The sequence below is a fragment of the Ustilaginoidea virens genome, chromosome 2, assembly GCF_000687475.1.
Source record: "Ustilaginoidea virens chromosome 2, complete sequence".
In the NCBI taxonomy this organism is placed as follows: Eukaryota; Fungi; Ascomycota; class Sordariomycetes; order Hypocreales; family Clavicipitaceae; genus Ustilaginoidea; species Ustilaginoidea virens.
Genome location: NC_057317.1, coordinates 1,165,715 through 1,188,170, shown reverse-complemented (window position 1 = coordinate 1,188,170; position 22,456 = coordinate 1,165,715). Strand labels below are relative to the sequence as shown.

The following is a 22,456-nucleotide window of genomic DNA, read 5'->3' as shown; positions in this document are numbered from 1 at the left end:
ACTGACTGCCGGTGCGTGGATCGGCTTCAGCCTCACGTCTCGTCAATCCACCCACCTCTTCTGCACCGACCGCTCTTATACGCAGGGGCAGTCGAATCCGGGAGGCTTTGCATGCATGGTGCAAGTCATTCAAATTAGCGCAGCCCGCACTCGAGACAGACAGCAGCTCGCAGTCCGTCCTCGCAAGTTGCATGCCTGCCATCATTGCCCCCGCCCATCACCACGGCAGATACATGAACCCCAGGTGTCAGTCGACCTTTTGACTCGGACAACAGCCGAGCCGAGCCGAGCCGAGCCGAGCCGGCCCTCCTCACGAGCTTCGAATCCCCAGCCGCCTCAATCTGCGTTTTCACTAATCCCGCTACCAATTCGTAAACTCATAGTCCCAATCCCTTGCATGTACGCCAAATCAGCACTCAGTGCTCTGTGCCAGCCCAGGCGTCGTGCTCGGCGCCCCCTTTGATACGCGGACACACGGATGGATGCGCTTGCCTTTGTTTGCTGTCCGAGACGGCGAGGGAATGGCGTGTTGTGCTTGATGCTGACCTACGACCTCACTCTTGTTGATGCCGTTTCTTTCCTTGCTCGCCTCTGAAAGTGACGCCCTCGACGTGCTCGGGGCTCTAGTTATCGACCTTTCTCGAGACAACTACATGGCTCCCGAATGCCGTTCCCTAATGAATCTCAAGACCTCTAACCCCCCCCTAGCCAACTTGGGAATAGAACTGGCATGCCCTTTTTCTTCTTTATACATGCCGTAATGGTGCCTACTTCGTTCTTCACATCCACATTTGCCCATCCCGAAATGAAACAACCGGCTTGCCTCCTGAACATGGCCAAAAACGGCAAGTTTACAGTTGCCCCAGGTATTGCGCCTTTTCTCCAATAAAACGCCAAGCAGTATGCCCACGATTTGTACAGGAAAGAAAAAAAACCTTTAGAGTGGGCATTCTCGTGCAGTGTTCTCCAGGGTCAGACTTTGTTTGTGTCCCAAAACTGACACTTTGGCAAGATTTGTCGCAAAAAAAAAAAAAAAAAAAAACCTGAGCTAAGCGTGTCGCAAATGTCTGCCTTGGTCCGCTTGTCATCAACGTGTTGGAATTGCAGTTGAAGCGGTCAAGCTAGCGCCGTCTCCTTGTTCTTTGCTAGCCTCAGCAGTTTCCAGGAATCCTGGCCTGTATTTCGATAGATATTTAGAGGCCATCGGCCTGGCATCCTCGACTTCAGGCAGAGTGGTCAGCAATCGGGATGCGAGCAATATGGCCTATTTTTACTTCATGGAACCACACCGAAACTCACATTCAGTCCAAATGTCCTGCACGGTATCGAGTGCCATCTCCTTCACAGGAGGCCGCATCATGGACAGATACAGCAAACTTGTGAGTGCCAGTTGCGTGACACTAGGGTCCCTGCACATGTCTTTCACGCGGGAGAGCATGACGCGACTTAGCTCGGGGATCTCGCTCAAAAATCGGGTCAGCGCCTTGTCTTGAGGGTGCAGGTAGGGAAGGAAGCCGTTGATGAGCTGCAACGCTGTCTTGTCGTAATTCTTGGAATAATCGTCACCCATGCGCGCTTGAATCTTGTCGTTGTACCATTCCTCGCAAAGCCATGATACGGCGACGTCGATGTGCTTGCGGAAGTCCTCCATGACATAGTTATACAACACTTCTCGGATATTCTCGCTTAGTGATGGCTGACGAGGTGATTGCTGCGCTTCGCCCTTCACCGCAACCGCCTCCAGCCCCGTCGTTGATCGGGTGGCGAGTCGCGTCAGAATGGTCATCCAAGAGTCCCTGGTTCCCGAACTGGCCGCCAACCGAACAAATCCAACCTTGTGCTTCTTTGTCACGGGCTCTTCCAGAGACTTCATCATATCCAGCACTTTCGCCACAGTCCCGCTGCCAGCCGTGAGCGCCATCTCTGGCGTTATTTCGGGAGGCTGAGGGAGACTGAACGCGGTCAAAGCCAGTGTGGTGTCTAGAGCTGTAAGTTCTGGCAAGCTGGTAGAGGACCCATCTAGCTTGTTCAGGAGCTGCTCCGTGTCTTCTGCCTCGTAAAAGTCGGGTTCGTAGTCGTCGTCATCATCGTCAACCCCCAGCGGTGCCGTATTCGGGTTCAGTTCTGGCGCGGGCGCCTCGGCCAAAGCCGCCAGTCGTCCGCGAACGCCATCGACGGCTTTGGCGAGCAGTTGGGCGTCTATGCGTGATAGCGCTACTACCGCAATCTTGGCCACCATGGCAGCCGATAATTGAGAAAGGTCGTATGATTTGAGGCCGGCATGCCCGACGAGGGTGAAGACGTCAGCCAAACTGTGAGGTCCAGCTTTCAGCGCTGGGACTTCGGGCATATGAGACTGCACAACTTTTTGGCGTTTTGCGTCAAAGCCATCGTGCTGTTGGGCTTCCAACGGTCGTTTCCTCCCGGAATCGTCCAGTACTTCCATCACCATGCGCATGGTTCGGTCAATGTGTTGATGGATCCTTGGAACAATGGGATTATGAGGGTCTCTTTTGGTAAGGTGGATCAACAACAATCTAGCCGTCTTTTCCATGGACTTTATCATGACTCTGCTCCTGGCAGTCAACGGCGAGTTAGCCAGTTGAAGCGGGTTGAAATTGAGTAACGCGTTCAGGATACGGCTCGAAGTGGCAGGACGCGTCCGCACAAGAATTGATAAGCAGTTAAGCGTTGCATCAACTAGGAGGGCGTCACTGTATTCCATTAGTACGCGATACCGGATCCAACTTGAATCATCGTGTTGTACGCTTACGTGCTCTCCTGCAAGGTGCCCAGTATACGATCGAGGAGACCCGATGCTTCGGCCTCGAGACTTCGGGGGTCGAGTGACTGGTGATTAGGTGGAACCTTGTCCAACGAGACATCGAGTGTACCAGCTTGCTGTAGCCTGTCAGTCGTGATTCCCACTACATGATCTGGTTCTAAACCCACTCTGTATTCAGCTCCTGTCGAGACCGTCTGGGCCAAAACGACCCTTTGCGCGAATTTGACGCAGTTTATTTTCACTGAAGGAATAGCGTTATCCCATAAACGAAATATTGTTTGCTTGATGCTCAACATCTTTTCCCATGTAACCGTATCGTATCCATTGTTTATTCTGAGGAGAAATAATATTAGCCCCATGATCCTCGGTATCAGGGGATTCTTTCCGAGCCATGGCATCAATAGATGCTGAGGTAGCTTACATCCATCTCAAAGCCAGCGGATAGATGCTGGCCGCTGTTTGTATTACACTTCGCAGTACCTGGGGGTCTTCTCTCTCGCCAAGAAGTGACTCAACCGTTGCCAGCACATATAACTGCATTGTCTCCTTCTCGCCGTTGGGTAAGGCAGGCGTTGAAAATGCTTCTGCCAAAAACTCGGCTCCCCATCGTCGCAATTCGACCGGGGCGCTTGGTCCAATGATAGGAAGCAGCCCTCTAACCACGCTGGGATAGTACTTGACATCCCCAAGAACGAGCTTTCGCGCGTCGTTGAGCTGACGGATTTGCTCCGGGACGGAGAGGCTGGAACTCATGTTTACTTTCGTATCCGCTAGGGAGGTGATTCGGTGATTCACGACTTCTTTCCGTGGCGCGGCAAGTCGTCTATTATAGGATCCGGCCAGTCAGTCTAAGAGAGAGCGACCCGATTGATGACTTTTTTCTGGTGCTTAATGACCTCTATAAGTTCATACTCTCGGACGAGCTGTTGACGTGGCCGCGGCGGTTCAAAGGGTCGCACAACGAGGCTGGAAATGCCGAAATATATCATTGACCACGCCTCATTCTTTTCGGTCCAATCGGCGACGACTGCGCAACGTAAATGAGGGCGAATTTGTGTACAATGCGTCGCGATAGCCGTACAGATCTTGAGTGCAAAAACGTATAATGATCTGTCGTGAGGTCGTGATCCTGGCAGAAGCTCCGTGCATAAGTTCAGGTTTTGGCTTGCCAAACTGGAGACGCGGATTAAAGACCCACCCGACCGACATGGAGGATGGATTATTGGAGAAGTCGAGACCATTCTGCTTCGGGAAGGAGACGTCTGCAACTTGCGCCTGTTGTCGCTTAGCCGGGAATGACCCGATATCCGCAATCATCCAACTTTGGGAAATTGTACGCCCCTTCCACAACCGAGCAACATACATATGTAACGAGCAGCATCTTGCCATCTCCAAGGTCGGTCCAAGTGCCTTGTTGTCAACGCTTGACTCTATTTTACGACGTTCGAGGCGGGATTCACGAATACAATGGCAAAGTTTGTGCTTTCTTCTATGCATCATTTTTTTTCCCGAATGTACTGGCTGGCTAACGCAGCATCCTGCAATAGTTCGCAGTCAACATACTACGACCGTCGCTATCGCCAGGGACCGGCTCTCATTCGCGCCCGTCGACCGTACCTGTTCAAAAATGCGGTCACTGGCCTGGGTCTCCTCACTCTCGTTGGAGGGATCTGTATGGCATCATTCACATGCTTGTAAATCGGCAGCCTTTTGACTAACCTGAACGCTACTAGATTGGTATACCTTGAAGGCCGTGGGTCAAGACGACTTTGACGATGTCAAGGTCCCTGATGCGCCGCAAAAACATGCTCCTCCAAAGTGAGCAAGTGGTCCGGTCCGGCAATACACGTAATTTCGTTGGAGAGCAAAGATTCAGAATTTGATAAGATACCATTCGTCATCCGACTTACGACACTCGGCGTTCGCATCATTGAGAAACTCCGAGCCTCTAAAATGTGACCATCGTATTGTACAATATAGCGACCTGTCTCCAGTTCCCTCTGGCTCCTCTTCCGTCATAAACACCTCTCATCAGGATGCGAAGGAAGAAGCCAAATCCAGTTTCACAGGCTGGTCTGAGCAATAGAGTGTCGTCTTCACCCCAAGATATAGTGGCTAATATTTATCCACGATTCCTTGCGAAATGAACCAGGTTTGAATAGCAACCATGACTTAGGTTCTACGGTATCATTATACTGTCAGAGGGCTCACTCTTAACACGTTCCTGCGAATCGTTTGATGCAAGGGCCACTGTTGGAAAGGAAAGCCAACTTCATTCATTGAAGTGACGCATCAATCGAGCTGGTAACTCCTAGGCGCGTCATAATATAAGACTTGTCGACGCAGCCCTTTTCAGAGCAAGTACTATAGGTGAATATGGTAGAAGAAAGCCAACCACAAGCACTCAGTTGGTTACCCGGTCCCAGTCGTCTCCCACTGACCGAGTATCTCACGCCGCCTATGCACATTCTGGCAGACACAGATTGGCCGCCACCAACACCAGACCCAGTCAAACAAAGTAGACCACCTATTTTACATAACTAAAGCCAACAAGTTTCCTCTGGGTATCATATTTATTGCGTCCGTAGGGCTGTGCTGAAGTGTAAGTCTAAACAAAAAAAAAAAAAAAAAAAAAAAAAAAAGAAACCCCCCGCCAGTTTCCAAATAGATCCAAACGCCGTCGTTCAAAGTTTCATGCAGCAGTGGCTTTTGGGCCCCTTCCGATATTCGGTATGCTTGATACCCTCTTCGCCGGGTGAACAGCTGGATTCAAAACAGATCTCGCCAATTCTGGCGACTCGGACAATCCGTTTAACAAGCCTCGCGATTGATCAATCAATTTCTGACTGCCAGATGCTGCTTTCGTGTCAGCAGATGAAGGGGCTCCACAGCCAGGAATTGTCTGATTCGGGCGAGGAGCGGGGATGATGTTTGGTGCTTGCTGGTGAATTTTGTGCGCAGAGTGGTGTGGATTAGCCCACGGAGTGTCTTTGATAAACTGTTCTCCTGCTGGGCCTAAACGAGTGAATGCAGGGTTCGGATAATCCTCACGAACAGACGTCACGTTTCTGTGGCGGCCACGCCGAGCTTGCTGTAAAAGTTGGTGAGTGTCAGACGAGCAACTCTCAGGTGCAAAGCAACATAAGCAGGAGCCGAGAACCCACATCTATGGCTTGGAAATCAGCCTCAACCTCGGATGGAGAGGCGCCTTTCAAATCGGGACCGGCCGGAAAGCCTTCATATTTTGCGAGCCCTGAAAGCGCCGAGACTTCTGTGTTGTATGCAATCGCATTTCGCACCCGTCTAACCTGGTCCTTGGGAAACAACAGCCCGTAGTCTGGGAGGCTGTGTGCGCTTCTCCTTGCAGTTTGCACCTCATACCACTGTCGGTTCAGAGATTCCAGGGCCGCTTCCCGTCGTTCACGGACAGCTTGGAAGAACTGGCCCCAAATTTGAGCTCGAACTGCCACAGCGCGACGCTCATGAGCTTCCAAGCGGAAAGCGAACTCCATGTTCATTTCTTGCACCTTCCTTTCGAGCCGATCGTCTAAACATTGCTTCATATTCAAGTACTCAGGATGTGTTGGAACGTCTGCGAGTAGTGATTGCTCCTCGTCCTCGAGTCGTTGTAGCCGATCCTTGTATAGCCTGGGGGACAAAGTTCAGGTCATTGCAAGTAATGGTGGCGAATGAAGCCATTAAAAAGAACCCAAGGCTTACCTGTCTCTGAATATCCCAAACATTTCCTCAATATGGGTCCAATCTTTGAAAGCAGCAATTTTTCTCTCCGCTGTAGTAAAACCAGCATTAGCCATCCATGGTCCAAATTGGAGTGTCAAAGGCGCAACACAGTCACCTACCTTCTTCGATGCTTTTTGCCGCAGCATCGATCTCATCTGCATCTCCTTCGACATCCTCGCTTCGTTGTTCTATATCTCCGTCTTGGACGGGGTCTAGCTGTGCTCCGTTGATATCCTGACGTGGAGGGTCACAAGGAGAGTTGCTTCCGGAAGCGAGCTTTCTTTTGGACCCGTTGCGGGTTGGTTTTTTCGCGACTCGCATTTCGTTTTCGGCATCTTCGTTGTCCGCAACCGTCTTCCTACTTTTTGTCGGAACATCATCATCTTCGCCGCCAGAGTGGTTTCTACTCAGGTGGTTAACCGACGTAGTGTCGTCGTCGTTGACAGGCGCATCATCGTCCTCGGCAGCAACCTCAGCCGCCCCTACTGAGATCAATCGTTTTCGCAGTGGCTGGTCCGATTCAGATTGATCCGCCAGTGGAGATCGCTTCCGTTTCCGCTCATGCAAGGATCGCCTGCCTTCACCATCCACGCTTGTGTCGTTGCTGGCGGCAGGCTTTGACAATGAGTGATCCTCAGAAGCTATAGACGCATCATCTTCGGATGCAGAATCCTCGACGTTTCCATTTGCATCGTCAACAACAAGCCTAGAAGCACTCCGGAGCTTACTAGGCGTGTGTTCGAAGATTTGGTCTTGGTTATACTGGTCAATGACCACGTCGCGTTGGCGTTGGTTTCTTGGTGTGTCGTAGAGCCTTTCCGTTTCAGCCTCCGTGTCATTGGCTTCGGATACCGCATCGGAACCGGCATCGGAAAGCACGCTTTCCGACCCTGATCGGTCGGCTTTTTTAGCATCATCTTGTTGCTCGTCTCCGCTGAGGCTAGAGTTGTCGGCATCGTCGTTGCGACCTTGAATCTGCATATGCCGGATGTCTTCTTCGTTGGCATCGCCATCCTCGACATCGCTGAGAGGGCTGGATACATTGCTGTCTTCGAGATCAGCTTCACCAGTTCCCGAAGGCGACAAGGTGCCCGGCGCAGAGACGGTGGCCGTCATGGCGACTCGTGTGGCTGAAGGTTAGATCGGATGCGTCACTGGAAAGCCGGGGGGTGGAAATTTGCTGCAGAGCAAAGGACCAAGCCCCAGAGTCTCTGCCTGGTGACAAGCTCAATCTCTGGCGGTCTGAGCGGCAGCGAGGCTCTTCGCGGAGCAGTCTGGTGCTGACCAGACCAGAGAGAAGCTCGAGAAAGCCACAGACCGCAGCGTGCGGGTTCGAGGTTGGACAGGGGAGTGACGAGAGAAATCTGGGTGTAAAAAATCGGAAGAAGCTGTATAGCTGTCGAGATGGAGCGGAGAATTTGGGGGGGGGGGGGGTTTGGCCCGTGTGGTGACGAGAGGCGGAAGAAGCGAGAGAGGGAGGGCCGCTTTCGCGCTGGCCAGAGTCTGCGACAAGGTCCTTGCTGGCTGTCCTGGTGGGTGAAGAATGCGGTGGCAGTGGGAGTGGCCATCGAAAATGTCCATGGTGCGGGCTAATTAGCACTGGTGACTGATTGGGTGCTTGATAAGGGACGGCCTAGGATAAGCTGGCGGTGGAGCAGGGCAGAAATTCCATCTTCCGACACGGGGGGTGGGGTATGAGACTCCTGGCCACCAGCCAGTTACGGAGCAGATTCGATTAGTTAATTCGTTGATTCGCGGGTCCTACTGTACATCATCCAAAAAAAAAAAAAAAAGGTAAAGTTGAAGCAAGCGATTGATCTAAATATCTCGGAACTTCAGATTTGTTCCCGTCAATCTTGGCGTGGCAAAACAGGCGCAAGACCCTTTGCTCAAACTTTTTGAAACGCCTCAAGCTTCTTTCAAACCAGTCTCCCAATCGTCGCGTTTTGAGCATGGCTAAAAAAAAGTAAGTCGACAAAAACTCGGTGCAATTGTGAATTCATCGTCATCGGTCCCCTTTTTTTTCTTCCTCCTCGCTTCTTCCCTTCGGAACCGAGTCTATTTTAATCACCACAACAGATCCGGAAAGCTGCTGGCTGATTCCACGTCCATTGACGCCACACTAGACGCTCTGTTTGCAACCAGTGTATGTATTCGAGCAATTGTCTGACACCCCGCGTCGGCTAAGGTATTGCAGTCTGGCCCAGTACAAGCTCCTCCCAAATCTCGATACTCTGCGTTGTTGGAAACGGGTTCACCGGGAAAAGCGAAGCCGGGAAGGAATGACAGCCCCCCACACGAGGAGAAAGAAGACAAAGATGATGAACTGTCAAGCATTAGCCAAGAGTTAGGCTACAATGACGAAGACCAGGAGGACTGCGCTTCATCTGTCGACTCGAGCTGCCAGGACGGTAGCGACCAAGTCGAGAAACCAACTGATGCCTCTGTATCCAAACGCGATTCTGAAGAAGGCGGAGAAGTCCAGCAGGCCGAGGGTAGGAGAGACAGGAAACGAAAGAGGAAAGACGGCAACGACGATTTAGAGGCCAGGTACTTGGCCGAACTGACCAAAATCGACGACGAGAAGCCACTGGGCAAACGGCAAAAGTCCAGAGAGGAGGATGCCGGCGCTAGCGACGCTGATGATGCTTGTCCGCTTCATGAAAGCTTGACACAGGAGTCCAAGGACTCGGATTTCGAAAGAGCTTCCCGGACTGTGTTCCTCTCCAATGTCTCGACCGAGGCGATATTCTCCAAGGCCGCCAAGAGGACTCTCTTATCTCACCTGACATCCGCTCTGGACTTGAACGAGGCGCCGGAGCAGAAATTCGAATCCATCCGCTTTCGATCCGTGGCATTCTCTACAGGCTCCATGCCAAAGCGAGCTGCGTACATCACCAAGTCGCTCATGAACGCCACCACTCGGTCGGCCAACGCCTACGTTGTCTTCTCGACCGCCGCGGCTGCCAGGCAAGTGACCTCCAAGCTCAACGGCACAGAGGTTCTCGGACGACATCTCCGAGTGGACAGTGTAGCGCACCCCAGCCCCACAGACCATCGCCGCTGCGTGTTTGTCGGGAACTTGGGCTTCATCGACGACGAAACCGTCATTGTCACAAACGAGGAGGGCGAAAAGGTCGAGAAAAAGCGCACCAAAGTTCCTGCTGATGCCGAAGAAGGTCTCTGGCGGACCTTTGGCAAAGTCGGCAAGGTCGAAAGTGTTCGGGTCGTGCGAGATGCCAAAACTAGGGTCGGCAAGGGCTTCGCCTATGTCCAATTCTACGTAAGTCTTGCAAAAAAAACTTTTTCCCCCCTTTTTTTTGCTGCGATGCCGAGGTAGGCGTCTCACATTACCGGTGTTATCCAACTAACCTCCATCGCCTCGTCCTGCCTCTCCCCTGTAGGATGCCAACGACGTCGAGGCTGCTCTTCTCCTCAACGAAAAGAAGTTTCCGCCCATGCTTCCGCGCAAACTTCGCGTTACCCGGGCCAAAGACCCTCGCAAGACGGCCCTCGCTCAGGAACGAACCAGAGCCAAGGCGCAGGCTGCTGATCGTCAAGCCCGCAGCACCAAGTACACGCCCAAATTGACGCCGGCGCAACAAGCTGCCGCCGGTCGCGCCAACCGCCTGCTCGGGCGGGGCGGAGGCTTCATGCACCGCAAACAAGTCGGCACTGATGCCCAGAACGGGGACCAATCTTCCCCAAAGCCGGTCTTTGAGGGTAAAAGGGCATCTAGCAAAGACGGTCGTCCCAAAGACCTCAAGTTCGGAAAGGGCAAAAAGAGCAAAGGCGGGGGGCCTAAGAGCAGGAGTGCGCGGCGAGCTGCTGAATGGAAGAAGTCCTGATCAGAAAACGTAAAACACGGGCGATTCTTTACATATCAACTTTCCAGACCAGAGCGATTGTACATGTATGTGTGTATGTATTGTTCTTATTATTAAATTATGCTACAACTCTGCGTAAATCAGGGGAAAATACAAGTCTCTTCCCGAGGGATTATCAACCCCCCCCCAATTGCTCCGTTTACTCGAACAAACTAGGCAGGCGTCTCCAACCTATATAGAATACTTTGCTCACAATTAATATGAAAATAAAGCTTCTTGCTCCCCTTTTTTCCGTAAAGCCTTTCCCATTGTTTTAGTTTTGCGCAATGACTGCCTGGTCGGCCGCCGCCCCGAATTTCTACCATTGCCAGCGTCACGTATACTCCTTCCAAGGGACATCGATATCGGTGCCCCCTTCTTTCACAAATGGCGAGATTGGTAATTTTCCTTCAACTGACATACTCGAGTAAATCTTGGCATGCCATACCAGTTTCGTAGAAGAATCCGTGATTTGGGCCTGGATGCTTAGTATTCCACGTCCTCCTCAGCCTCGACACCATCAGCAGCAACCTCTTCGTAATCCCTCTCCAGGGCAGCGAGATCCTCACGTGCCTCGGTAAATTCGCCTTCTTCCATACCTTCGCCAACGTACCAGTGGACGAACGCGCGCTTGCTGTGCATGAGGTCGAACTTGTGATCAAGGCGGGACCATGCTTCGGCAATGGCAGTGGTGTTGGAAAGCATCGACACGGCTCGATCGACAGAGGCGAGAGCACCGTCTTCCGCGGGGGCAGGAACAGCTATGGGCTTTTGGTAATTAAGGCCGAGTTTGAAGCCAGTTGGACACCACTCAACCAGGTTGAAGGAAGCCTTGGCCTTGATCTGGGCAATGGCAGCTGTGCAGTCGCGGGGGACAACGTCGCCACGGTAGAGAAGGGCAACAGCCATGTATTTGCCGTTGCGGGGATCGCAAACAACCATTTGGTTGTTGGGCTCAAAGCCTGGATTTTGCATGGATGGGTTAGCAGCCTCGTCTTGCACTTCATGTTGCCATGCAGTGTCAAGGGGTGGGGGACAAGGGCAGAAATCCGGGCTTGTTGCAGCTTACATTGGAAGGTCAGGTCTGACACCTTGAAGCTCTCGTGCTTGCTCTTGGACGCGGAAACAACGGGAGCATAACTGATCAAGGGGTAGTGAATGCGAGGATAGGGAACCAAGTTGGTCTGGAACTCGTTGAGGTCGACATTGAGAGCGCCATCAAAACGCAAGGACGAAGTGATGGAGCTGACGACCTGGGCGATGAGCCGATTGAGGTGTTCGTGGGAGGGCCGAGATATGTCGAGGTTGCGGCGGCAGATGTCGTAGACGGCCTCGTTGTCAACAAGGAAGGTACAGTCAGAATTCTCGATGGTGCTGTGGGTGGAAAGGACGGCATTGTAAGGCTCGACAACAGACGTGTTGGTACGAGGCGAAGGGTAAACCGCAAACTCGAGCTTGGTCTTTTTGCCATACTCGGTGGCTAGACGCTCCAGCATGAGGGCTCCGAAGCCAGAGCCAGTACCACCCCCAAAGGAGTGGAAGATCAAGAACCCTTGGAGGGAGTTGCAGTTGTCTGCGTGGAGTGTTTGGATTAATTATCTCAAATCACCAGCGGCACACCAATACCGATTCGGCGGGTTACGCAAGCACGGGACTGACCTGTAACACGGCGGACACGTTCCATGACAGTGTCGACCATCTCCTTGCCAATGGTGTAGTGTCCACGGGCATAGTTGTTGGCAGCATCTTCCTTGCCGTTAATCAGCAGTTCGGGATGGAAAAGCTGACGGTAGGCGCCGGTTCGGATCTCGTCAATGGGAGACGGGTCGAGGTCCATGAAAATGGATCGAGGAACATGCTTGCCGTTGCTGGTTTCGGTAAAGAAGGTCTCAAAGGAGCCTGGGTCGCCAACATCCTTGGCGTCGGGATCGGGACGGCCATCTGGGCCGAGGCCGTGTTCGAGAAGGTAGCTGTATCAATTGGCCATCAGATACACGATGTACTTGGCATAGGTCGCAGTCACGCAAGCCAAAAGCCAAGAGTGGTCTCTTACAGCTCCCAGGCGGAGTTACCAAGCTGAACACCAGCCTGGCCTAGATGGACGTGAAGGATCTGCCAAGCAAGCGAGCGTCAGCGAAAGAAAGCTTCCGCGACGGTGAGGGTGAGGGTGAGGGTGCTAAGATCAGGGGGTAAAAACGGGTTGGTGAGGATGTGGGCCAATTCGCGCTGGCAAGATGACTGACTGGTGTACAGCTGAAATACTCACCTCGCCCTTCATCTTCGGAAGATTTCGTCAAACAGGTTGAAGGCGAAAATCGCCTCAGAAAAGTGAGTTAAGAAGGCCGGAGAGGTGGTTGTGATGGTTTTCAACTTTCAACTTTCAACTTTGAGCACCGGCCGGCCTGGAGATAAGCCAATCCGTGTCTCTTGTGGGCACTGCGCAGGGGGCTCATAGCGGGGTCGTCTCCCAGCCAGGGGCAGCACTGAGCAGCCACAGCGACCCGAAGTACCTGCAGCAGCCACAGCGACTGCCTTATTGACGTTACACGGCAACGTGCGAAAAGCCCAGTCACCTGAACGCCTCACCGCCAAGGTTGACCACCTCCGAGGCCCTGGTTGATATCAATTTATATTAGATCAATCTCAGCCAGGTACCTTCTGTTACCAGGTAGATGTACGGAGTAATAAGTACCTAAATCAATACCTCCTAAATACCGGTAGCTCGCCGCTTGGGTCCAGAAATGACAGCGGGTCCCAGCGCGGTTCGGGGGCCTATATGTATTGACAGTAGCTACATACAACCTACAGTACACACCTACCTTAGGACATACCTAGGTAGGTAGGCACCTACATGTGTGGTGGTGCCTGGCTGCATCCAATGCCGTCCTTGAACTTCAACTGTCACTGGGTACTCCCTACTCGTAGGCCCGTAGACTTGACTTGGGCCGTAGACACTTGCAACATGACAGGCAAAGGCTTCGTACTAGACATCCCAGTGTCTGGCAAAAGTACGACCAAAACCAGCAGGCATGTTTAGCACCGTCAAAAAATATTCCCCAAATTTGCTCAACATCCCACGTTACGCCTTGACAGAGGTCCATCGTTCAACCCTTAACCACCTCACGCCGTAGTGACTGGTATTGATGCACAACCTCGTTCGAACCACAGGCTTCAACAGAATCCTTTTCTCCGACCTTACGCTTCGGATCTCCACGCAATGCAAGTCAGTCAAACACGCCGCTAAGTCAAAACATTAGAGAGAGCCATCGTGGGAAAGGAGGGGGAAAAAATAAAAATAAAAAAGGAATGTGAAAAGAAACAGAGTGTTGCGGCTCCTTCGTGCCAGCGAATTGATCGCCTCCTCGCAGTTCATAATCCGTCACCTCGCTCGAGCTTGCGGTTCGCCTAGAGAGACCTTGCCGATTTCCAGTTCCTCGAGTCGTCGTTGTATCATGGCCTTTTGTTCGCGAAGTAATCGTATTTCGCCATCTCGGTCCCTTGCATAATCAGTGTTTCCGTGTCCAGGCGCCCTTCCTGCCCGATTGGGGTCATAGGCAGGTGGCGGCGGTTGGTGTTGCTCGTGGAGGGAATGAATGCTTGCATCTGCTGTTGACATGCTCAAACGACTTGTGCATGGTTTGTCCCACGATGGATGCTGACCCTGAAGACTTCTCAAATCTCGCATCAACCGGTCTTCCGTCAACCCTTCTCGACGACGCCGATGTCTGGTGAGAGCGAAATAGAATAGGCCCAAGCACAACAATACAAGAGTCCCAACGCCGACCGAAACACCGATACGGGTCGATGTTGACATGAAATGGACATGATCTTGTCCATGGATAATATCAATCCCTAGCTGTTTCCTATCTTCCGCTCCATAGAGGACCTGAATGGTACTAGCAGCAAGCACTGCGCTATACAGCGTTGTGGTAGACTGGGTCATGACGTTGTAGGTGCCGGCAGTGGTGTTGTACGTGATTGGTACGGCAAGAGCGGTGGCAACGGAGCGTCGACATGCTGATCCGCTTAGAGTATATCCACTTGAGCAGGTCAGACTATATAGGTATATAACCCCGAACAACTTCATTTCTCCCGACTTACTATGAACAGCAAATTGCTGTTGTTGTTGTTGTTGTTGCAGAAATCGAAGCCGTGTCTGTATTTGACAAGAGAGACGCCGTAGTCCATCCGTCAGGGCATGAGCCAGGACTGAATACCCCAGTGCGGCCGTGGGAGAACATGTTGCCGGGATAACAAGACAGGGTTTTGTCGCCAGGGATGGGTTCGAGATCCAAGAAGGCGACTGCACCCAACGCAGCGGTTTCGTCCGGCTGGTCGACAACATAGGTCCACGTGCAGCTTTGAGGGCTGCTCCATGGCGTTGTCAAAGGTGGAAGCGCGGCAGTAGCAGAAGCAGGTAGGGAGTTTGAGCGAGATGCTGCTGACGCAGGAGTTGCAGTGGCAGTTGGCTGTGACGTGAACGGGACAGGAACAGGGTCGACTGATGCCATTCTGTGGGTAGATAGGGCAACGGTAACGCAGTGCCTCGGTTGTGATACCCAGTCTTGGCCGCAGTATCGATGACGAACCCCCTCTTGCTTACTTCTGGCTTGATAGAATTCCCTGTTATTGCGGCGGCCTGTGAATTCGTTGAATGGGAATCGCCTAGACCTCTGCGCGTAGATGGGAGGATCATTGCCCCAAAAAGGCGAGGCGAAAAAAAAAAAAAAAAAAAAGTTGCTGTCTTGCGAATCCTCAGACCGGTGATGATGGGAGCCGCGGCTTGGCTGAGGAATCGTCAACTAGTTGCCGTAGGACCAGGACCGGTGCTTAAAGCTCACACGAATGTCGGTCCAAGAAAACGTTGTCACGAAGCCATCCACACACTCAAGCCAAACGCCGTGCCAGTGCGGTGCAGAGAGTTGATAGTGTCATGACTACGATTTTCCTTTTTTTTTTTTTTCTTCCCCAGGAAATCGGAGACGACATTCGAGAATTAATATAACAAATGGCCCGGTGGTAGAGAACTCGGCGTGCGGCCAGGCGCTGGGGGGCCACTTCATCGTTCGTTTTGGGCCGGCGTTGGAGCTTCGAGTCTTGGCAGCATCTCATGACGGCGAGAACAAGACGCCGAGACTGCCAAGCCCAGCGCCAAACCGCATCATATATGAGGGCGTTTCGTCAGTGGTTGGCTCGAGCAAGCGGCTCGAGCAAGCATCAGAATTCGCTTCGCCGCCGTCGGCGCGCATCATGCTAGTCTGACCGCTCAAAATGGCACCCTTTTCAAGCAAAATAAAAAGGAAGGAAAAAAAAAAAAACCACAAGCCCTGCCTGCACCCGATTCCACGCAGATGAATCCAAGATTGCCTTGGGCTAAGCAACCCCAAGCTTGGACAAGGACCTCGCGATGTACTCCGTACCCGCCTGCTTTGTAACCGCGCTAGTAGATGACCCCTGTTGATTGGTGCGAAACCAGCCGGCCCCCAAGGGATTGCGGTGGGACCTCTATCTGCCGGCTTTGCTTGCCAACTTCTGCCTGCCAAGATCAATAAGACACCAATGCTTTGGGCTAGATTCGCTAGCGCGTCCTGACGAGCGAAAACATGGTATGCTGTTGCCTGTCTACGGAGTACCACAGCTCAGCTTCGTCAAATGTCTGCTTGTTTATTCATCCGTGGCTCGTTCGCCAAGATCCAAGACGTCGTGTTGGCGCAACACACGTCTGGCGCAATCCAATCCGAACTTACTACCAACGAAATCGGACGAAGCCCCATCCGAGATTTCTCGCCAAACGAAAAGCAGGCGTAAAAATGTGAAAATAATGCTGCCCATTACAATCGTAGATGTGGCAGAAATCAGCCCTACCGTCACCACCATTTGAAGTCCAGTGGCCAGAAGATAACTTCGCGATTTTAACATGGCTTCATTTGGAGACATGTGTCTATGGCTTGGGTGCGATAAGGCAGCTCTGTGGAGTACGGTGTCCAGAAATTGTTGGCCTGAAATGCGAGGTGACAACTTCATGATTGGCCTCCTGCCCCACATGGCAGTCCGAGGGCCCATGGCGAGTTAATATAGTCACGTGCTACTTGTGGCGAAGGGCACGGAAACCCTATCAGCAAAAATTAGAGTGGTAGGCTCGTCAATCCCTAAGCAGTTTTACAGCCTTCTAAACCGACCGCGTCCCGCCTTCCAACACTTGCTCGTCGATACAGCTTCAATCGGCGAATCCGTAAAGCAAGACAACCGCGACCATGGCTGACGAATATGTATGTTCATCTTCGACCTCAACGGCACCCGCCTCTCCTTCCCCGCGACCATTCCTGCTGGTGTTCAAACGGACGTGGGGAAATGTACGAATCTGCCGTGTGAATATGGTGACTGACAAATAATTATCGCTCAGAACGCCGAGGAGGCTGCCGAGCTCAAGAAGAGAAGAGCCTTCCGCAAGTTCTCCTACAGAGGAATCGACCTTGACAAGTACGTTGGGGCATGAGACGCAGCACACTGCCCTCCCTCTTTCGCAGCACCGCCCTTTTTTCAAGACGAAAACAGTCCCGCTGGATGATCATCTTCGTCTGTGTACTCGTGGGAGACCATGCGCTGATGCTAATCGCTTTGCGTAGCCTGCTGGATCTCAGCTCAGATCAGCTGCGCGATGTTGTCCACGCCCGAGCCCGCCGCAGAATCAGCCGTGGGTTGAAGCGAAGACCCATGGGCCTCATTAAGAAGCTCAGAAAGGCGAAGCAAGAAGCCAAGCCTAACGAGAAGCCCGACCTGGTCAAGACTCACCTTCGGGACATGATTGTCGTTCCCGAGATGATTGGATCTGTTATTGGTATCTACTCCGGCAAGGAGTTCAATCAGGTGGAGATCAAGCCTGAGATGGTTGGCCACTACCTTGCTGAATTCTCCATCTCATAGTATGTCTGCACTACTTTTGCTTCCAGAGGCAAATAGACCAGGGACACGCAGAGCCAGCACTTTGCCGAGTCGATCGCTAACGATTCCACAGCAAGCCTGTCAAGCACGGTCGTCCCGGTATCGGTGCCACCAACTCTTCTCGTTTCATTCCCCTCAAATAAGAAGGTCGTTTTGGTGGTGGTCATGGGTGGTTTTTGCATTCGCGCGGACATTTAAGGGCGAAAAAGGATTGGGTTTGGCAGAGAATGATGCCTCTATCAGAGTTGCTGTGATGACTACGAGTCTTTATGATAGTACAACAACACAGACGCATGGTCACTTTCCCTTTGTTTTGCTTGCTGTTGAATTCAAGTACTAGGTTATTGTCCGTGATTTTAGAGGCTACCATTCTCGCTTGGCTCAATTTCCCTGCTCGTGCAGTGGCGACATGACATGCTGGCAGAGTCTTGGCTGTGTTTTGGTGAAAGGATGGAGCTTGTTCGACACATGGGGTGGCCACTAGTTCTGGCCGTGCTATTAGCGGTGTTGGCGAGCTGAGAATCTTCCGGCTTGTAAAATTGTGAAGCTGTAACTGGCGGAGGCGATGAGTGAATAGTGCCAGTAGAGTCGCACGCCGCAAATCATTCGATGGCTATGTGGCGATCATTCAAGTGATGCTAGATTGCTCTGTTATGCTCTCACGACAATGTTCTTTGGCCCGAGAATCCAATGGCTTATCGCCATCTGATTGATCTGAAACCCTCTCAGAATTGGTACAGAATAATGGAGTCAAGGATGAGAAAAGAGCCGGAACCATGTTTACCCTGTTAAGCTGCATTTCGCAAACGAGTTTCCGCTTTCAACTCAGTGTCAGCATGACTTGGTTGGAGTAGCGTCGTGGTGGTCAAGCGGGCAGGTACGAAGACACGGGAGGACAGCGCGCTGGTTCTGCCGTACGACTGATGAGGCTGTTCTCGGTTTTTCACACAAGTCCTGCGGTTTTGGTTGGAGAGCAGTCGTGACATGACGTCAAACTCTGGCGGAGATGCTGGAATCACATAATTGTCGTGCGGTGGGCAGAGAGGGCTCAAAAGAGAGAGCATGTCTTGTCAATTGCTCACGATACTATCCTCTCTATATGTTGAGCTTCCGAGACTATCTCCCGCAATCCCCTAATCCTTCCTCTCTGCCAACTTCTTTGCTTTTCTCTCCTCATCCTGGAGGTGCTGCTGTCTGTAGTGTTCCACGACGTGGTCGAGGTTAACCAGGTGACCGGCTTGGATATTTCTGGGGGCATGAGATTGAAAGACTCTGTTGCGAAGGGAGGGGGGGGGTGGTGGTTAAGGGGTCTCAAGGTCAGCGAATTCATTCGAATACATTATTCTCTCAGTCTTTGATAAGCGCGGCACCGTGGTAGACCTACTCGGGATACGCAAGGTCGACGAATCGGTGCGTATGGGAGGCGTTTTCAAAGAGGTTGCGGTCGAATCCGGCCTGTTCCATAGCCCTCGTATGCAGGGCGTTGGTCTCTTCCCAGTCCTCCTTTCGCGACATGTACTTGCTGAAAAGGTTCGTGATGGCGGAATCCTCGCCTTTGTTGGGGAGGAACTGGTAGAACAGGACGCCTCCGAAGAACACGGCGACGCTCGCTAGGGAGCCTTTCTATACGTTTTGGCCGAAAACGGGGTTTCTCGGTCAGCGGGTCTCGAGGCAACCCGGAACAGCAGCTCACGGGAAGGTTCTTGCTTCTCTTGCGTACCCCAAAGGACTCGTTGACCTCGGCGGCCTTGTGGTGGTGACCATGGGCCTCGGATGCGTAACCTCGCGCCGCTCTCGGCAGCCGCCGCGCGACTACGCCCGCTCGCTGTCTTGCGGCAAACATTTTTCGGCGGAAGGAAGCGGTCTCGTCAATCGAAACTGAGCTTGGTGGGGGGGGGGGAGGTGGCGGCTTTCAGTCCTGGCTAATTCTCCAAAAGTTGAAGTTGTCGACAATTCCAGGACGCCGGCCGTATTAGGTAAGCGTTTGTGTTTCGCGAAGCAGCCCGTTCGACCAATCACGGTCGAGGACACTCCATGACGCAGCTCACAGGTATATAGGTACGTAGCCTGGATAGCCGTTGGCCATATTAGGCTAGATTAGGCGGGACCGGCACCTAACCTATACGGTAGGTACCGGTCAACTTTGGATTCTGCCTTTTCTTTGATCCTCCCATCTCCATCCTTGCAGGACTTTTTGTTGCCTCTCGTTCCCCCCCCCCCCCTTTATTTTAATTATTTTTTTTATTTTTCCTTGTTTCAAGGCACCCTACCTCGGTTACGCCCCGAAAAAGGAAAAAAAAAGGGAAAAAAAAAAAAAAAAAAACACCGGTCCAACGCGCAACGATAACCACCGCCCCGAAAATGCTGCTGCTCTCTTGAAGTTCGACAGACAGACCGCGGTGCGCGGCTGGCCACTCACGAACGAAGGATTGTCATGCCCGGCCCCCGGGAGCCTAGGTGACGGGAGCTGGGGGGAGCGCGTCGCGAAAAACACAGCAGCAGTTGAGTAACGATATCATGTATTACAGGTAACCTGGGCTTGGCCGAATCTCGTGTGTCAAAACGCAAATATCACGAGAAGCGACACCCGTTCGTTCCTGGTCTTACAGCTCCGAGCCTGGCCACCCACCCCCCCGTCTCCTCCTCCCCACCGTCTTCTCCGCAACGGTGAGCGGCGGTGTCTGCTGCCCAATTGGAGGCGGGGTAGCCAAGAGGGCTGCGCATGTGTGCTTCACATGGTGTCGTCGACCATCGATGAGCGGGCTGCATAAAAAGCTAATGCAGCTCGACCTCGATGTGCGGGCACAGTGTGAAGTGTCACCCTGGCAGCAGGGGGGGGGGGGGGGGAACAGCCTATTCCAGCAACCTGGAACCCGAGCTCCCACCCTCAGACCACGCAGCAGGAATACAGCCAACATGCGAGTAGCCTGGTAGTGAGATGTTTAATTTGGTTTTTTCGGCTCACTTCCAAATGACTGTCAGTTTCTGCATGTGTCACCCTGTTTCTGGTCACAAAATGTTGGGGCCGGATATGTGCCTCCAAGGCACACATCAGAACAGGCAAACACAGAAGCCTGGTTTGCTAGCAGTCCGCTGGCTCCGATCGAGCATCGAGCGATGTCGGACTTGAATCGCATAAAAAGATGTTTTCTATGGCCTTGGCTTGTCTGCTATTTCCCAGGTGCCAGATGTGCTCAACTTCCTATCCAGCCAACACGCTCACTGTATGTATATACACGGCCAAGCTTCATATCAAACCGAGACAAGACACCAACCAACTTGATTTTGCCACAGGGGTTCCCCTGCCACTGAAAAAAAAAAAAAAAAAAAACCTCGCTTTGCCAAACAATGGGGTCGGAACCGATATTTGCTGAAAACACGATTCACATCTTGACCTCTGCAGACACATCAGCCACTGCACCACCACCAAGAGGTACCGGCGTCCGTCAATCATCAATGTATCGCTCCTTCACACCGAGAGCCTTGATGGCAGGCTGTCCGGCGTCTGGCACCTCGGACAGCTTCAATTACACGCCGATGTTTTCCTTCTACGAAGTCATACTGCAGTGCAACAAGTTCCAGCAGGACGTCGGCTCGTTGTACGAATTCTGGGTCTTGGACCATGCCCATCCCGTCGGATACATGCTTCCCGAGTTCGTCAGGCCCATGGTGTGGAACACGGTCGGCTTCGAAGTAAACGACAAGAAGCGAAGAGTCCATCTGAAACCCAGGAGGCAAAAGGGCGAAAGCATTCTCCAGGCTTGCCAGAGGGAATTCATCACGCTCTGCCGATCAAACACCTCCAAGGTGGACGGGGTGATGAAGTGGGTTGCGGCATGGGACAAGAGCGGCGACGCGGAGCATCATCCCATCAGGGGTCTTGGTTCGCATCTCACTGGCCTCAAGGTGCCTTCACCTCTTCGGGGAGTTTTCGGCATCGTCACTGCCGGAACGCACATGAACATGTTCACGGTCAAGGATGACGGAGGCCAGCCCAAGATCCATGTCTGGGTGGCCAAGCGGGCAGAAAATGTCACGTACGCGGGGAAACTCGACCAGCTCGTGGCTGGCGCCATGGGACCCGGCGACAACAACGATCCCTTGAAAACCCTCTGCCGGGAGGCCACGGAAGAGGCCGGGCTGGTGGTCAACATGGAAAACGGGCGGGTGACAAAGGGTGGAGAGCATGTTGGAGTTGTCCTGCAGGGTCCGCAGATCTCTTTCTTCGACAAGAAGGATGGCATTGCTGGCAGCGAGCATGGGCAGCTGGAACCGGGAGTCCGCTTCATTTTTGACCTCGAGGTAGCCCCGGGCTTCGTGCCCGAGCCCGGCGAGCCCGAGTCCATAGCCGGATTCTTTCTCAAGACTGTCGACGAGGTCAAGAGCGATTTGAAGCAAAGGAAATGGAAGCCGAATAGCGGGCTTGTCATGTTAGACTTTCTCTTGCGCAAGGGCCAGATACAACCCGAGGAGGACAATTTCTATGGGCGATTGAAGCCAGCCCTGCAACGGCAATTGCCGTTTGCTAGAATATGATGAAACGAGTAATGTGCAATGCCGTTATTGCGCAACAAGCTACGACCGGCTTAAAACCACGTAAGGGGGGGGGGGGGGGGGGGGGGGAAGAAGAAAGGAAAAAAGAAGAAAAAAAGATGGTAATGATGGGGTCTCAATTTCTGCCGCCGGGTTGCCGGGTTCGCGACGGCGCCACCCTGGAGGGAAAAGTCATTTCAGTCTTCAGTCGTGGATAGTACGCATCGACAACTTCACGCATCACGAACTCCGTAGACTCCCTCCAAATCCGATAAAGGCGCAGACGGGAGGCGGGTGGGGGAGGACAACCACGGATTCAGCTTGTGCACCCGTCATGATTTGCCTTCCCTGGAACCAGATGCCTTGCATGACTGCATGTTTGCGAGACAAGGGGTGCTCCCGGACATGACGCCCCCCCCCCCCCTTCTTTCCCCTCCAAAGGGTTTCAAGACTCGGAACTCCCATGTCCAACTTGTCACACTATGCGGGTGGCACCGTGGCACAAAAGGAAGACGCAAGCAACGTCTAGAGTCGGAAGGAAAACTTGCTTGCGGCCATGGATAGGGTGAAGGAGCGTGCACAACTCGTT

General features: G+C 52.7%; 9 protein-coding genes across 9 annotated transcripts; 4 read left to right on the top strand and 5 right to left on the bottom strand.

Moving 5' to 3' along the window:
• Window positions 1-1,087: 1,087 nt before the first annotated feature.
• On the bottom strand, window positions 1,088-3,538 carry UV8b_02080 (uncharacterized protein; the record flags this gene model as incomplete). The annotated part of the gene is made up of 5 exons (XM_043139578.1): window positions 1,088-1,221; window positions 1,300-2,714; window positions 2,774-2,901; window positions 2,953-3,118; window positions 3,207-3,538. 5 exons carry the CDS (start codon window positions 3,536-3,538, stop codon window positions 1,088-1,090), a joined length of 2,175 nt encoding a protein of 724 aa, XP_042995512.1.
• Window positions 3,539-4,252: 714 nt separating this feature from the next.
• UV8b_02079 (uncharacterized protein) lies at window positions 4,253-4,607 on the top strand (the record flags this gene model as incomplete). Its single annotated transcript, XM_043139577.1, has 3 exons — window positions 4,253-4,260; window positions 4,333-4,457; window positions 4,519-4,607. 3 exons carry the CDS (start codon window positions 4,253-4,255, stop codon window positions 4,605-4,607), a joined length of 222 nt encoding a protein of 73 aa, XP_042995511.1.
• An 870-nt stretch (window positions 4,608-5,477) lies between these two features.
• Window positions 5,478-7,642, bottom strand: UV8b_02078 (uncharacterized protein; the record flags this gene model as incomplete). Its single annotated transcript, XM_043139576.1, has 4 exons — window positions 5,478-5,876; window positions 5,950-6,433; window positions 6,506-6,575; window positions 6,646-7,642. 4 exons carry the CDS (start codon window positions 7,640-7,642, stop codon window positions 5,478-5,480), a joined length of 1,950 nt encoding a protein of 649 aa, XP_042995510.1.
• Window positions 7,643-8,478: 836 nt separating this feature from the next.
• On the top strand, window positions 8,479-10,374 carry UV8b_02077 (uncharacterized protein; the record flags this gene model as incomplete). Its single annotated transcript, XM_043139575.1, has 4 exons — window positions 8,479-8,492; window positions 8,606-8,672; window positions 8,724-9,809; window positions 9,931-10,374. 4 exons carry the CDS (start codon window positions 8,479-8,481, stop codon window positions 10,372-10,374), a joined length of 1,611 nt encoding a protein of 536 aa, XP_042995509.1.
• A 504-nt stretch (window positions 10,375-10,878) lies between these two features.
• Window positions 10,879-12,670, bottom strand: UV8b_02076 (uncharacterized protein; the record flags this gene model as incomplete). Its single annotated transcript, XM_043139574.1, has 5 exons — window positions 10,879-11,354; window positions 11,462-11,965; window positions 12,052-12,362; window positions 12,446-12,504; window positions 12,659-12,670. The coding sequence occupies 5 exons, from the start codon at window positions 12,668-12,670 to the stop codon at window positions 10,879-10,881; spliced, it is 1,362 nt and encodes a 453-aa protein (XP_042995508.1).
• A 1,101-nt stretch (window positions 12,671-13,771) lies between these two features.
• UV8b_02075 (uncharacterized protein) lies at window positions 13,772-14,903 on the bottom strand (the record flags this gene model as incomplete). Its single annotated transcript, XM_043139573.1, has 2 exons — window positions 13,772-14,432; window positions 14,494-14,903. 2 exons carry the CDS (start codon window positions 14,901-14,903, stop codon window positions 13,772-13,774), a joined length of 1,071 nt encoding a protein of 356 aa, XP_042995507.1.
• Window positions 14,904-16,646: 1,743 nt separating this feature from the next.
• Window positions 16,647-17,477, top strand: UV8b_02074 (uncharacterized protein; the record flags this gene model as incomplete). Its single annotated transcript, XM_043139572.1, has 4 exons — window positions 16,647-16,661; window positions 16,796-16,872; window positions 17,019-17,315; window positions 17,408-17,477. The coding sequence occupies 4 exons, from the start codon at window positions 16,647-16,649 to the stop codon at window positions 17,475-17,477; spliced, it is 459 nt and encodes a 152-aa protein (XP_042995506.1).
• Window positions 17,478-18,467: 990 nt separating this feature from the next.
• UV8b_02073 (uncharacterized protein) lies at window positions 18,468-19,177 on the bottom strand (the record flags this gene model as incomplete). Its single annotated transcript, XM_043139571.1, has 3 exons — window positions 18,468-18,606; window positions 18,719-18,957; window positions 19,055-19,177. The coding sequence occupies 3 exons, from the start codon at window positions 19,175-19,177 to the stop codon at window positions 18,468-18,470; spliced, it is 501 nt and encodes a 166-aa protein (XP_042995505.1).
• Window positions 19,178-20,682: 1,505 nt separating this feature from the next.
• Window positions 20,683-21,870, top strand: UV8b_02072 (uncharacterized protein; the record flags this gene model as incomplete). Its single annotated transcript, XM_043139570.1, has 1 exon — window positions 20,683-21,870. One exon carries the CDS (start codon window positions 20,683-20,685, stop codon window positions 21,868-21,870), a length of 1,188 nt encoding a protein of 395 aa, XP_042995504.1.
• Window positions 21,871-22,456: the final 586 nt, after the last annotated feature.